Source organism: Desmodus rotundus, chromosome 6 (genome assembly GCF_022682495.2).
Source record: "Desmodus rotundus isolate HL8 chromosome 6, HLdesRot8A.1, whole genome shotgun sequence".
NCBI classification, from domain to species: domain Eukaryota; kingdom Metazoa; phylum Chordata; class Mammalia; order Chiroptera; family Phyllostomidae; genus Desmodus; species Desmodus rotundus.
In genome coordinates, this window is record NC_071392.1 from 142,951,440 (window position 1) to 142,965,661 (window position 14,222).

General features: G+C 50.9%; 1 protein-coding gene across 6 annotated transcripts in view; it reads left to right on the forward strand.

Annotated features, from left to right (window-relative positions):
• The window catches only part of LARP1 (La ribonucleoprotein 1, translational regulator), a 76,690-nt gene that overhangs the window by 42,209 nt on the left and 20,259 nt on the right, over positions 1 to 14,222 (forward strand). For all 6 annotated transcript variants that reach the window (XM_053926998.2, XM_053926997.2, XM_053926996.2 and 3 more), the window contains exons 2-3: positions 13,583 to 13,644; positions 13,905 to 13,970. Coding sequence is in view for 3 of the 6 variants with exons in the window: in XM_024577020.4 (XP_024432788.2) it covers positions 13,583 to 13,644; positions 13,905 to 13,970 (128 nt within the window). In the remaining 3 variants the exon portion in view is untranslated. The remainder of the gene's footprint in view (positions 1 to 13,582; positions 13,645 to 13,904; positions 13,971 to 14,222) is intronic.

The window sequence follows — 14,222 nt, forward strand, 5'->3', positions numbered from 1 at the left end:
TGGGCTGAAGGGTTGCAGACCTTGCCGGAGGTGAGAACAGTGGCCCCTGGAGGGAAAGACTGAACCCACTACCACCCGTATCAGCTCTCACATCAGCTATCGATTTCGTGACTGGACCCTTGGCAGTCTTACCCACTTTCTGTGTCCACAGTACACAGTGTGGACTAACAGTTGTTGAGATGAAGAGCATTTTCAGTCATTGCCAAACTGGAAATAGAAATATGTTTATAGCTGCATCCCTTCTGCCCATAGCCGACATTGCTAATTGGTCCCAGGCAGTCAAGATCATTCAGTCACAGTGGAGTTTAAGATTAAAGCCCTGCCCTGCCTGCTGTGGCTCTGTGGGTTGAGCGCTGGCCTGGGAACCGAAAGGTCACAGGTTGATTCCTGGTCAGGGCACATGCCTGGGTTGTGGGCCAGGTCCCCAGTTGGGGGAGTTCGAGAGGCAGCCACACATTGATGCTTTTCTCCCTCCCTTCCCCTCTCTCAAAGTAAGTAAAATCTTTTTAAAAGAAAGATTAAAGCTCTTGTATAAACTGGACCCTCAAGAGAATAGGGACTGTCTTTTTTACAGGCCCCGCCGCTGGGGAAGTTTACCCAGGGCCAAGTTTCAAGATACGATGGCAGGAGCCCAGAGCTGGGATCTCAGAAAGCAAGGTGGTATTTTGGGGACAAGTCAGGAAGCTTGCTGTGTCTTAGTTCTACATGCTGTAATGGGGGAACCACAGCCACCCTTTCCTACCTCAAACTTTATTTTGATGCTTAGGTGCCATAGTGTGTGAGGAAGTATCTTATGAGCTGATTCGCCCTGGTCACCAAGCAAGGAAAGGTAATTTACCAAGATGGATGGTTTGCGCTCTGTTCAGCTCTCCCGTGGGTCCCTGGAGCAGGGCCTAGAGAAAACCTGGCTCTCCCACCTCTTGTTCCCCTCTCCTGCCCGTCCTTTGTCCTAAATGTAGGCTCTGCACTTTCCTTCATCCTCTCCTTTCTGATCTGCTGGAGGAAGCACACTTCTCCTGAGCTTGGTGCGGGCCAGAGCCCGGGCCTTTGGGTTGCAGGCGACCCTAGAGCATTGTCTTTGCAATACACAGTGCTTTGATCCCTGGCTCTGCTTTGCCCTTCTTCGTCTGTGCTCAGTGGTGTTACCCCCAGTTGGCAGGTTAGCTAATAGGCTCAGAGAAGTGGGTTCTGGTGCCCATGGCCTCTGTCCTCTGTAGGGCCTGCAGGTTTGAGCCGGAGCGCTTTGAGGACCTCTAAAGAACCTAGTGTTTGTCTCCTGCAGAGCTAAGAGAGGCAGGCCTAGGGTAGGTTGGGATTTCAGATCCTTGGGGTCAGATACTTTCTCACTGTGTGACCTTTGGCCAGACACTTAGTCTCTGAGCCTTCTCTACAATTGAGAGCCTTCGTGAGGATTAAAAAACCTAATGCACAAAGGCCCATGGCAGGAGATCTGCCATAAACACTTAGTAAGTGTAACCATTCTTCCTTAATGGACCCAGACCTCAGGGCATTGGGTGAGCAAAAAGGCCTAGGGTAGGAGAGGAGGCTCTTTGGCTGTGACAACGAGGCAGGCAGGCACTTCTCTTCAGAGCCTTCATTCTTCTCACCCTGGCACTGCCATAGTTTGGAGCTTGTGGAACTGAACCCTGAGCCCAGCCCAGACTGATCCTCTGTGACCTCACATCTGTCAAGACGCTCAGCTTGTGGCTTCTTGACCTTCCTGGTCTTGGTTCCTGATGCTGCACATCGGACTAGTGGGTAATTGAAGGGGGTGCATGATGGGCTGCTCTCGGGAGCCTCTTCATGGCAGTCTGCAAGAATAGGACCCTGGACTACTGGGGGTTGGAGACCAGGGTCCTTCCTGGCAGTCTCACTCATTGGCAGCTCAGTTCTCAAACATCACTTGGCGTCAGCATTGCGCAGGAAACTGGTTACGAGCTGCAGATGCCGAAACTCTGCACCCCTCCCCAACTTGATTTCTGGAGCTTGGGGGGAAGGCAGGAATCTGGATTTTAACCAAGGCTGTCCCCCCACCACGGTGTCCTTAGATTACAGAAATGGTATTGCAAGCCTGCTAGCTCACTGGTCTCAGTTTTCCCATCTTGAAGTGAGGGTTTTTCCTATCAGTCTCGGCACAGAAACTCCAGCTGAGTGAGAGATAAAGAGGGGAAGGGGCTTAGGTTCCATTTCCACTGGTACAGCTCTGCCATTTTTTTTTTTTCTTTTCAAGAAATTACTGAATATTTAATACAAAGAACGTAAGTATAAAATAAAAAAAATATTAAAACAAGAACCCATGTACCCGCTACTGGTGTAAGAAGTGCTGCCTAGAAAGCTGACTTCATCTGAAGTTGTGGTTCGAGTGATCAGTGAGCACAGTGATTGAAATCAAAGAATGTTAGAACTGGAAGGACTGCAGAAGGCAGGTTCTCCCTGCTCTGACCACAGGCCTCTGAGTGGATGGAGAAAGTGGAGACACTCAGGTGGGAATTTTTGCCCAGCTCCTGCAGCAGGGGCTGTAGGCTCTGCACCAGGACTGGCATCCAGTCTGCGACTCCTAGTCCGGGAACATGGGGCATGGTCCTTCATTCCTGTGGTAGCCAGATTTGGCAGGTGATTCAGGACACCTGGCTACATCTGAATTTAATCCTTTAAGGTATCCCAAATATTTCATGGGACATACTTACTTTTAAGAAATTTTTTAAAAGAAATTTCTTGCTATTTATCTGAAATTCATATTTTTTTAAACTTTTTTTTTTAAAGAGAGAGGGAAAGGAAGTGAGAAAGGGAGGGAAAGAAACATCAATGTGTGGTTATCTCTCATGTGCCTCCCACCGAGGACCTGGCCCCCCCTCCCACCACCAGCCCAGGCATGTGCCCCAACTGGGAATCAAAACAGCGACCCTTTGGTGTTTGCAGGCCGACACTCAATCCACTGAGCCACACCAGCTGGGGCTGAAACTCATATTTAATTTCGTATTTAAATTCATATTTAGGTATTCTGAGTTGTTGCCATTACAACCATAGTTTTCGTTTTCTCTGTCTGTCTCTCTCTCTCTGTATTTAGCACCAGGTTTAAGAATTGCCTCAAAAAAACAAACAAAAATATACTGTCATGCATTTATGCCAGTTCTTTGTTTAACTACGACCTCATTTGAGCTGCTTAAATCCTGTGTGGTAGCAGCTATCATGAACCCCATTCACAGTTTCGGAAAAACAGAGGTTAAGCCTGGCTCTTCTACGAGCTTCCACGTAAGGTGCCTTTCTTCTTCGTGAACCTGCTTGCTTGGCCCTTACTCCTGTGTAGCCCCGTGAATGCCTTTTAAGTTGCAGGCTGCATGAGAGATGGGTCCTATGGGACCCCCTCTCCCGGCCTTGTAAGACTTACTTGATGGCAGCTGGTGTTGAGAAGTTCCTCAGGTGGACTCCAAAGTGCATGCTGGTAAACTGCCCTGTCCTGCCTCTTAGCCTTGCAGCTTCATGAATTGGTGGTGGGGTGGGCTTTTGGGCAGGGGTCTGTCCCCCTCTGCATTTGCTAAAGGGGAAGGGGTAGAATACTGTACCTGTTGGTGCTTCAGGGGCCCCTGTCTCCACACCCATGGTATGTCCCAGGGCTCTGCTCTTTGTCGGTTGGGACATAGCATGGGGCCCTGAAGGGGCCTCCACGGCTGGCCCGAACTCACCTAGGGAGGGAAATCAGCTGCTACTGGGGGGAGCAAGGACAACCTGGGGGGACTAGTTAGTCTCTACCCAAGAACTCCAACTCCCCATCTGTTCCTGGGGTACTGGCAAGCCCCTTGCATCTCGGTGGAGTCCGTAGTTACCAGGTGTCTCTGGCTTGCAGGGCTGGAGCTGTTGAAGCTGGTTCATTTCAGAGAGCAGAAACCAGTTAGTAAGGGCGCCCCACCTGCCACCCACTGGATAGATGGCTGGTCAGGCCTGCCCACCCCACGTCTTCCAGAGAGAGGTCAGGTCCAGTCTTTGGTCCTCCAAGAGAAGTGTGAATAAGTCAAGATGGGGGCGGGGGTGGGGGCAGCCCCCTCCAGGACCCACTTCACTCAAGAGCACCCTGAGCTCCTCTCCTTTCCTGTCCCATGGGAGAAGTCAGTTTTCTTAAAAACAGGGAGGGACAGTTGCTCTGATACCTGGTCCCTGAGGCCCTGCCCCTGCCCTGTGCGTGGGCTCAGTGGTGCACGGAATGTACCTGTTGGGGTGCGGGGGGGTGGCTTTCCTACTTATGAGGAAAGCTCTGGGTCTGGACGCAGGAACTCGGTGTCCAGGGTCAGCTCCACAACAGTTCACAGGTCGCTTCGGGCACAGCCTGGCCCCTCCTGGGCCTCAGTTTCCTGTCCAAAAGTAATGATCCAGAGTAATTTCCTCAGGATTCAGAAGCCACTTCCAGCAGAGGGTGCCCTACATGGAGGACAGTAAAAATGAGTTTGCCATACCTGAGGCGGTGGGTGACCACTAGGACAGGGAAACCCAGTTTTAAGGTCTGCAGCCTCCCACACCAGGGTAATGGGTCAGGCAGGCAGCAGAGCTTGCCTGTGCCTGGGGACCGTCCTGAGGGGAGTGGCTCCTAACGGGGCCCTGGCTTCTGATGGCTGCCCTGGGCCTCAGGCCTAGGGAGCCTGCCGGCCAAATATGGTGTGCGGAAGGGTTTTTAAAATGTGGGTTGATTAAAGCGTTTAGAAAGCAGGAATGTTCGCTTTGATACCTACTGTATTTTGGTTGTATAATGCACACCTTTTTGCCCAAATTTTTTAGGGAAAATAGTACCTGAAATGCCTTGTATCTGTTCTAGTGTTTTGTAATTTTTGTTACATAGAATTTCTTATACCACAATATGTTCAAAAATAAATGCTAAATTCCTTCATAATACAAAAAACAAGTACCTAAGTATTAATTAGTTAATTACTTAAAAAATTAGAATGAAAGTTCTTTTTCCTGAAAGTTTGGGCCAAAAACATGAGTGCTCATTATACATGGCAAAATACGATACTTTGTTTTTCTACTTTTCTTGAAAACACAGATGCTCTGGCAACACTAGCCCTATGTTTAAGGGCGGAGCCTCCACTGCTCTCGAGTGGGTACTGCCCCCTTAGCTGGCTCCTGTGCTACCCTGCGCCAGGGCTGCCAGCCAGCCTTGTGATTTATAGCACCGCCTGGGGCCTGGAAGCTGATGGCGGGGACCTCTGGGACCTCTTGGAGCCCCTGTGCTGTCTGCTGCACACCTCCTCTGACCTCTGCTTCCCAGCGCTGCCCCCTGGTGTTCACATGGAGGCAAGCCAGTTCCAACTCCGGAGGCTAGAGCCTAGGTCTGGGCTCCAAAGGGGGTTGTGGCACCCGCGCCGTTCAGTCATAATGCAAAGGGGTAGGTGGTTAACCTTTCTTCCCTCTGAGGAATTTTCTGGAAGTGCTTCGAGAAGCACCTATACCTTTGTGGATTCCTCCACTCAGTAAATATTTACTGTGGGCCTGCCATGCAGAGGCTGCAGTAGTGGGTTCCAGGAGCCAGTGGACAGGGCAGAAAAGATCCCTACCCTCCCAGTTGTTCTCTGCCCAGTGTGTGGTACAGGCTGGTCAAGCCCAGCGGTGGAGGCAGGCCGTACCTGGGTTTCTACTCCCAGCTCTGCTACCTACTGGCCTCGTGACCTAGGGCAAGGCATTTAGCCTATTTTCTGAGCCTCAGTTTCCTTGTCTACAATCAGGGAGTGAGTCATCATTACAACTACCTCCTACAGTGGTGTGAAAAATAACTGAGCTGCACGGAAAGCGCTTTGGAACCTTGCAAGGACATAGTATGTGCTCAGTGATTGGTTGGTCTAATGGTTGGGATACACACAAATGCAACTATTTCAGGAGGTGGTCAGTGCTCTGAAGGCCCCAAGTTACAGGATGAATGAGAACTTGATCCAGAGTTTCAGGTCGGGAAACACTTTCATTGGGCAGTCAGGGAGGGCCTCCTTGGAAGGATTTACACTGAGACCCATGAGTAGCCTGACATGGAATGTATACCATGTGACCTCGGGCGAGTCCCTTCCCTCAGTTTGGAATAGTGTTTTTGAGGCAGTTAAGTAAAATTGCACATAGAAAGTAAAATCACACACACTAGACCAGTTTTTGGCACCTTCAGCACCCATCCACTAAAAGATGGTGGTTATTATGACTCTTCTAAACAGAACCAAGTAGGTGTGCTGCTCAGAAAGTGTAGGTTGAGGAGCTGGTAGTTGGAGGCCAGGGACTTCACTGCCTGCTGATATATTTCAGCATTGGGGCGGTACCAGCAATGGATGGGGCCACAGCAATCTGAGGGCAGCAGGGCCCGTGTGTGCAGGGAGAGTGTGGACACCAGGCTGCTTGGGTCACCAAGGGCTAAAGATAGTTGATGGGGCTGGTCCTGGGCAGGGCTGGGTGGCATCGTGTGACTGAGCCCTGCCCCTGCGGCTCCTCCCAAGCCTGGGGGCACAGACTGCACTCCTGGGCTGGCTGCTGGTCCTTCGAGTGGAGTCTCCAGATGGTCTGACCTTCGGAAGGTTTCCCTCCCTCTCTATCCTTCCCTTCCCACAAGGGCACCCCTCAGTTCCCTTCCGTGTTTCGTCTGCAGGTCTGGGGGGCATTTGGGGTAGGAGGGCTGGGCAGAGAGAGGCCTCTGAGGACTGGTGGCAACAGCAGCTGCCGCTGGAGAACTGACGAGCGAGGTGAGGAGGGTTAACCCCGTGTTTCTTTTACTCTGTAGTAGAGTGCTCCTGCTTAGGAGTGTTAGGGCCCGTGGGGATGGGATGAAAGGTCTCCAAGCTCCTCTGTGACTCCACCCCCTCCCCAGGCTGTCCTGGAATGGACAGACATTGTGGGTGATGTAACCCAGGCACCCTTTCCTGCCTGCTTCACGCTTGCCCTAGATGGTTCCTCTGACTTTCCTCACTCATGGTCTGGGCTGCTGCTCTGCAGAGGTGGGGGCAGAGTCATTGTCAGGTGGACTGGAAGCAGTGACTCTTTCCACCCAGGGTGCCTGGGGTGCCAAAGGTAGGGGCTTCACCTAGGTGTGCTTGGTGGCAGTTTCCCCTCTCTCTGGGTCGGGGAGAAGGGGATTCTCAGGTTGCTCGCACCCAGACCTAAGAGCGTCACTTGCCCTGCCCTGTGGACTTAGGTTTCTTTGCACTGGGCCTTGATTTTCCCCAGTGTGTAGGGATAGCCCTGCCGTGGAGTGCCTGCCCCATTGGCCACTCTGAGGAGTAACGTGGACCCTTCTGCTGTTGGTTAGGAGCACAGGTTTTAGAGTCACACTGCTTGGCTGCCAATCCTGTTCTGCTTGCTGGCTGTGATTTTGGCAAAAAACCTTACACCATGTGCCTTGGTTTCCTCGTTTGTAAAATGAGACCAATTAGAGGAACTGTCTCAGTGTTTAACACTGCATGGCATCTGGTAAGTGCTACACCCCGTCTGCACTCGTTACTGGCTCAGCCACAGCTTGTTGCTAGCATCTTTCCTGCTTTGATGAGAGGTCTCAGTGATTGAGATCTTGCCTTCTCTCTCCTCATCCCTGTGGACCTAATATGACCATCTTTTGTTCAGTTGATGAAGGTGAGGTTCAGGGAGGGTGGTAGGTAGTGTCCCCAAGGTGGTAGAACTGATGAGTAGTGTCTGGCTGAGGACCAAGCATGGATGATGGGTAATCAGTTGCCTCTGAGTTGAGGCAGGCCTGGGGCTTGGGTTCCTCCAAGGAGCCAGCATTGCCTAGGACACTTCTTCCTCCTGGCCTGGGGAGAGCTCCCTGCTGAAGACTTGAGAGTTGAGGCCGTAGCCTTGGGAATTAGCACTTGGACAGCAAAGCCTTTTTCTTCTCTGGTGTAAAATGGTAGAGGAGATGGGTGTGTGAACTTGCCATTCAATAAACGGAGGTCAGCTGTGTTGCGGGCCTTGAGCTAGACGCTGGGATTACTGCTGTGAAAGCAGCCTGTGTCTGCCCTCAAGGAGCACTTGGTGGAGGTAGGGTGGGGGTTAGATTTGTAACCAGGCAGTTGACACTTAGAAGGGAGGCTGTGAGAGCGCCGAGCAGGAGCACCTCACCCGGGCTCTGTGAGGGCTCCCAGGGCTCCCTCTAAGGAGGTCAACTGAATGGCCAGGGATAGGGCAGCAGGTGGGGGGGGCAGTGTGAACTTAAGCAAAGCCTAACAAATTACCTCTTTGCAGTCAGGGTAAACTCGGCCTTTTCAGATGCCAGTCTCTCCAGGCGATGATGCCAGCCCCAAAATAAACACTTGGCCTTGCCCGTTCTCCTGGCAGTCAGGCCTGAAATCTAGTCCTCCGGCCACCCACTCTCGGTCCCACAGGCTTTCTCCTGGGCCCAGCCCCGTCTCACCTTTCACCCACGTCCGTCCCTCAAGTCCAGTTGCAGCTTCTCTCTCTCCCTTGCCAGTTCCTCTTACCACAACCTGCTTGATGAGTTTGATTCACCCACGTGCCTCTGCCCCTGAAGACCTTTGCTGGTTTCCCCTCCGTTGACCAAGTTCTTGGTCCGTGGACTTCCCAGATCTGGCCCATGCAGGTAGCTTTTATTTCAAATTCAAAGGTCGGCAGCTTTAGGGGTCTTTCTGGAACAAGACAGTATAGAAAACATTTTGTCTTTTCATCTGGCTTTGTTCTAGGTGTTTGTGGGTTTAGCCCTTTGTGAGCTGGAAGAGACTACTTGAGGCCAGGCTCTCCACTTCCGTGCTGAGGAGAAAATTGAGTGGCTGCATTTTAACTGAAAGGGCGCTCTAGGCCTACCGTATGCTCTTCCTTCCTCTCTAGCATGCCAGGGGTTGCTGCCAAATTCCCCCTCTTTCTTTCCTCTTTCCTGGGGAAATCTGCCCTGGGGCCCAGCCTGTCTCTGGAGGGCAGTGTCCTGAAGAAGAGCTGGGCTTGGGAGGGGCTCATCTGTAATCTGGATCAGTGAATTGAGGTAATTGACCCCCATGAGTTTTTTCCCACGTGCTTTGATTTTTTTCACATTGAGAGATTAATTTATGGTTTCTTTACTGATGAGGATAGGGATTGCTTGGAAATGTTACACTTCTTTGTGCATTTAAATTGCAATATTTAGCATTTACAGTTGTCCCTTGAACATGTGTTTGAACTGCATGGGTTTTTTTCCCCAATAAATACCTGTACTGTTTCAATCTGCAGATGTAGGTCAACTTCTCTGTATTGATCTATGCTATTTTAAAAATACATATTTATTTTTAGAGGGGAAGGGAGGGAGAAAGAGAGGGAGAGGAACATCAATATGTGGTTGCCTCTCACATACCCTGTACTGAGGACCTGGCCCACCACCCAGACATGTGCCCTGATTGGGAATTGAACCAGCAGCCCTTTGGTTCTCAGGCCGGCACTCAGTCCACTGAGCCACACGAGCCAGGGCCTATCTATGCTATTTTATATAAGGAACTTGAGCAGTCGTGGATTTTATTGGGGGTGGGTCCTGGGACCAATCCCCCATGGATACCGAGGGACGACTAAGTTTGGGACTCAAGCCAAATGTGAATTTTCTACTGTGCAGGGGTTGCTGCCCCAAACTCCTGCATTGTTTAAGGGTCAAGCGTATTGCCCTAGCTGGTGTGGCTCAGTTGGTTGGAGCATCATCCTATAACTGAGACGTTGAGGGTTCAATTCCTAGTCCAGGTACATACAGGAGGCAACCAATCGATGCTTCTCTCTTACATCAATATTTATTTCTTCCATACTCTCTAAAAAGCAATGAAAAAATGTCCTTGGGTGAGGAGGAAAAAAAAGTCGACTGTTTGTAGCACCTGCTGTGTGCTAGGCACTCTTACTGTGCTCTGATCACCTGTCACAGCGGCCCTATGAGGTCGTTAGGACTTCACTTTACAGATGAGGAAGCTGAAGTTGCAAGGTGCAGAGTATGCAAGGACTCCAGCCCAAGTGCATCACATAACAGCGTCCGCGTGCTTAAGAACATGCTGTCCTTCTTGCCTAAGGTGTTTGAATAAAGGGGTGTCACACATTTGAAAGTTGAGGTACAGAGAGACAGAGAGTCTCAGGTTAGTGGTCAGCCCCCCTCCCCCCCCTTTACTGGGAAGCTGCCCTCTCGGCCCCCACCACCTCACTTACTAGTCCATCTCTGCCTGGCCACCTCTCCACCCACCCCTTGTTTCCTGCCATCCTGCATGAGCCGCATTAGTTTAACTCCTTCTTCCCACCATGCAATGATATTAAATAGAAATAGTGAGTTGGCTGTGCAGATACATGATCCTGAAAAGTCTGCTGATGCCCCTCCCACCACACATGGAGATTTCTTGTGTGCTGCCCCCTGGAATTAGAGTCCGCGCTGGCTCCTGGCTGGCTGTGGGCCTGTGGGACAGAGAGCAGCATTTCTCCCTTTCCGCAAAACCAGTAGCCCCTGACTTGCCATAGTCAAGGAGGAGGCACTCTGACGGCCTCTGTCTGCCACCTTCCTCCCCACATAGAATGGGGTCCCCACGTGAGTCCCGCCCCACTTCTCCCTCCCTCTCTACCTGAGAAAATCTCCCTACCATCAGTAACCCTGTTTACCAGGAAACACCAGGGAAGCGCCCTAAGGTTACACTAGGCAGGTTTTGAACCTGTCCTCCCACCAGTGGACACAGGATTTCTGGTGAGCTGACCAGCGACTGGACAAGGGGGTGAGACTTCCAGCTCCCAGACTGGCTTCTCCTGGGGAAGCCCCTTCCCTGGCTGCAAACAGAGGGCATTAGAGCCGGGGTCCTTTTTGCAGCTCTAACATTTCACAGCTGCTCTTAGGCAGGTGCAGGGTGGTGATTTGAGTGTTTTCTGAGCTGAGCTTGGGTCAGGGATGGTTGGTGCAAGTTTCAGAATTGGGGGGGGGGCTGGTGCCTGTGCAAAGATTTGGTTTTTGTAGGGAGTTGTTCCAGATGCCAGGTGCTATGTGTGTGTGTGTAGTGTGTGTGTGTGTGTGTGTGCGCGCGCGCGCACCTGGTAAAGGTAGGTGGGAGGCTTGGAGGGGACTCTGAAAGGGATGTGTGATTGAGGTCAGTAAGCCTCGTCTTTTTTTTCCACCCTCCCTGGCCACTCCCTCAGGGCTTGACAGCAGCTCTTCAGCCTTCCTGAGTTTCCCAGGTCCCACAGGATTCGAACAGTTCTAGGAATATTTTTTAAAGGCAGAAGTAGTTCTGTCTCCCTAGTGGACTCTTCTGTCTCTTGGGGGACTTTGTTCTTCCTTGGGATAGGGGCAGCTTGAGACCCTAGTTGGGAGCAGAACAAGAGCAGGCCACTGTGGGTCCTCGGGACAGATGGTCATTAGCTAAGGGTAGGGCTTTTTCAGCAAACTTCACGCAAGACTAATTGAAGAATGTCCTGCGTGTCTCCCGACTGGCCACATTCCCTGGCCAGCTTGGGATTTAGCGGAGGCAGAGGGAATCAGTGGGGTCTTTTAGTGGCGGGAGCACTCTCCCCTTAACTGGAGACTGAACTTTTTGTACTTGACCATATGTCCTTTCATGATCTTGGTGAACAAAATATCAGGCAGGGTGATCATAGGATCTGACTCTTCCAATTTTGAAGGCGTTTTTGTTAGAAGAAACAGAAAATGACCTTAAAACTTTGCCTTGCCTTTTCCAAGAAAGTCTTCAGGAATAAGTCATCAACCAAACCTGATTCTCTTTTCCACCTTGTTAATGAACTTGTTGCAGGCACTCGCCTGTGTTCGACCTGGTAGTGTGCAGGGAGTGTGGGGCCGGGAGTACCGGTCCAGGAGGAGCAATCGCCAGCATAGCGCAGGTGTCATGGAGGAGGCTGACCCTGTAAGGAAATGGCTGCCTCTGCCAGTGTCCTCATTCAAAGCAGCCTCGGCAGGGCATTGGGTGGTGTTAGGCTTCTCTGGGCCAACTGGGATTAGCAAGAAAATCAGTGTGGAGTAAGCCGCTCTCTGGCCCTCAGGGTTTTAACCTGCAGGGACCAAAAGATTTCTGGTTCTCTGCTGCCTAGCACTGGGGCTGGGCATGCTGTGGAACTGGGTTCCACAGCTTCATGTCTCAGAGTTGAGTAGGGTGTTTCGAGGGGCCAGTGGCTCCTCTCTGGAGCGGAAGCCAAGAATGCAGTGCCTTTACAGTTTGAGTCAGGCCAGGACTCTCTCTGCTCATTAAGGGAACGTGGGTCTGGTCAAGGAGTAGAACATTCCTTTTGAGACCAGCCTTGCAAATTTCTCTGCCCAGGGAGTGTAGGGGCAAAGTGGTAGAGAAGTGGGTGAGCAGAGTCCCACGGGTCTCTGGGGGAGGAAGGGTTCAGAAACTCTTGTTCTTCAGAACATGTTGAGAAAACAACTGTAGGTGTAGAGGGGACCAGACCCATTACAGCCACTTCCTTCTCACACACACACTGTTTTCTTTTTCACAGCTTATGCCTGTCTTTGAAACTGCTAGAGAATTCCAAACAAAATTAAATCACTATAAACATACTACTAAACTCCATAACTCCTTAGTTATATGTCCTTCCAGAGTGGCCACTATTTAGATGTGAATATACACATTTTTATTTGTTTTACAAAAGTAGGATTGTAACTTTCCTCATTTATTATTTACCTCTTCCTATCAGTAAAGATCATCATTTTTCATGACTATAAACATTGTTAAACTTTAATTGAGCCAGTTCCCGACTGTTGCACATGTACTGTATTTTGCTATGTATAATGCGCACCTTTCTGCCCAACTTTTTGAGGAAAAATAAGGATGTGCGTTACACATGGGTGTAGTGATTACATGCCATGGCTGTAATAACCCCGTGTATAGTGCGCACAGAAACGTGGGCGCACGTTATACTTGCCAAAGTGCAGTAAGCTATTTTCAATGTTTTGAAGTTATAGACAGCACTTTGATGGGCATCTTTGCACATAACTCTAAACACTTGTCTAATTTGTATCATTAAGATAAATTCCTAAAGGTAGAACCATTGAGTCAGATGTCGGGGTGGGGGGGGGGTTCACTTTTTCTTTGGAAACTTCAAGGTAGACGAAATTTTTCCCGAGTGGCTAACTCTCCTGTTGACCACAGGTCATTGAGGACCACGCTGGCCCTCTGTGTGAGGGCTTAGGAGAGGTTCCTGGACTTCTGGGTTGCCGAGTTAGAGTTTGTATCTCACGTTCCCCATGACCGCTAGTCCAGGTCTGCTCACACCCAGTCTTCTAGAATGGTAGAATCAAAGAGGGTCTTTCAGGCCCTCTCTTTAGACCCTCTTTTCATGGAATCTGAGAGCTAACTCTGGCATGGACTCAGTGTGCCCTGGGCTCACCCTCTCCAGGCCTCAGGGCCCTTTTTACAAGAGGGCATAGGGCTGCAGGAGCCCTCCCACCTCAGAGTCCAGTTCCTGGGGTTTGGGGCTGGCGATTGTTTCCATGAGCTCACTTTCTATGATTTCTTCAGAAAGGCTGGTAAAATTGGCATTGGTGTTTGAGCACCTGCCCTTTAACTCGCTACCCTGTCTGCCTGCAGGCTTCGTGGTGAGCAGGAGTGGTGATTTCAGGGAGGAGCTGGTGGTGGCCCTGTCCCACAGGTTCTGAATAACCATCTCTCCCTTCTTGCTCCCTCAGAACCTTCTGCTCCAGCCAAGGTGGTGAGGGCAGCAGTTCCCAAACAGCGTAAAGGCAGCAAGGTAAGGAGTGGGAGTGGGCAGCCCAAGGGGAGGATTTGCTGGAGGGGGCAACCTCTTTCCTGTTCTAGCCGGGTGCTTCTGAGCTGCCAGGTTGTTCTGGCTTCTCTCTAAAGAGCAGGGGAGCCGCTTCTGGGCCTCCAGTGTTGATGGTGGGCAGACTGATTTTGGCCTCTGATCTCTTGATGGAGCTGTGTTTGGGGCGAGGGGATGAATGGCACAGGCAGGGTCACCCCAGAGCCCTCACAGAATGTGCCTTGCAGGTTGGTGACTTTGGAGATGCAATCAACTGGCCCACACCTGGAGAGATAGCCCATAAGAGTGTGCAGGTAAGTTGGAGGGATGGGATGTCTAGGATGGAATTCTGTCTACATGTATACATTTTTGGCTTCTCAAGCTTTCAAAGCTTTAGGTCTTACCTTACTCCTAAGAGGAGTGGGTGGTACAATTGGGGCAGCAGTGAAATAGCTAAAAGTCACCGTTTGAGCCCTGGCTGTGTATGAGGGATTGCCAGGTGCTGTCTGTTCATCATTTCATCTCACCCTCACAGCGACTCCAAGGTAGGCCCTTTAATAATTCCC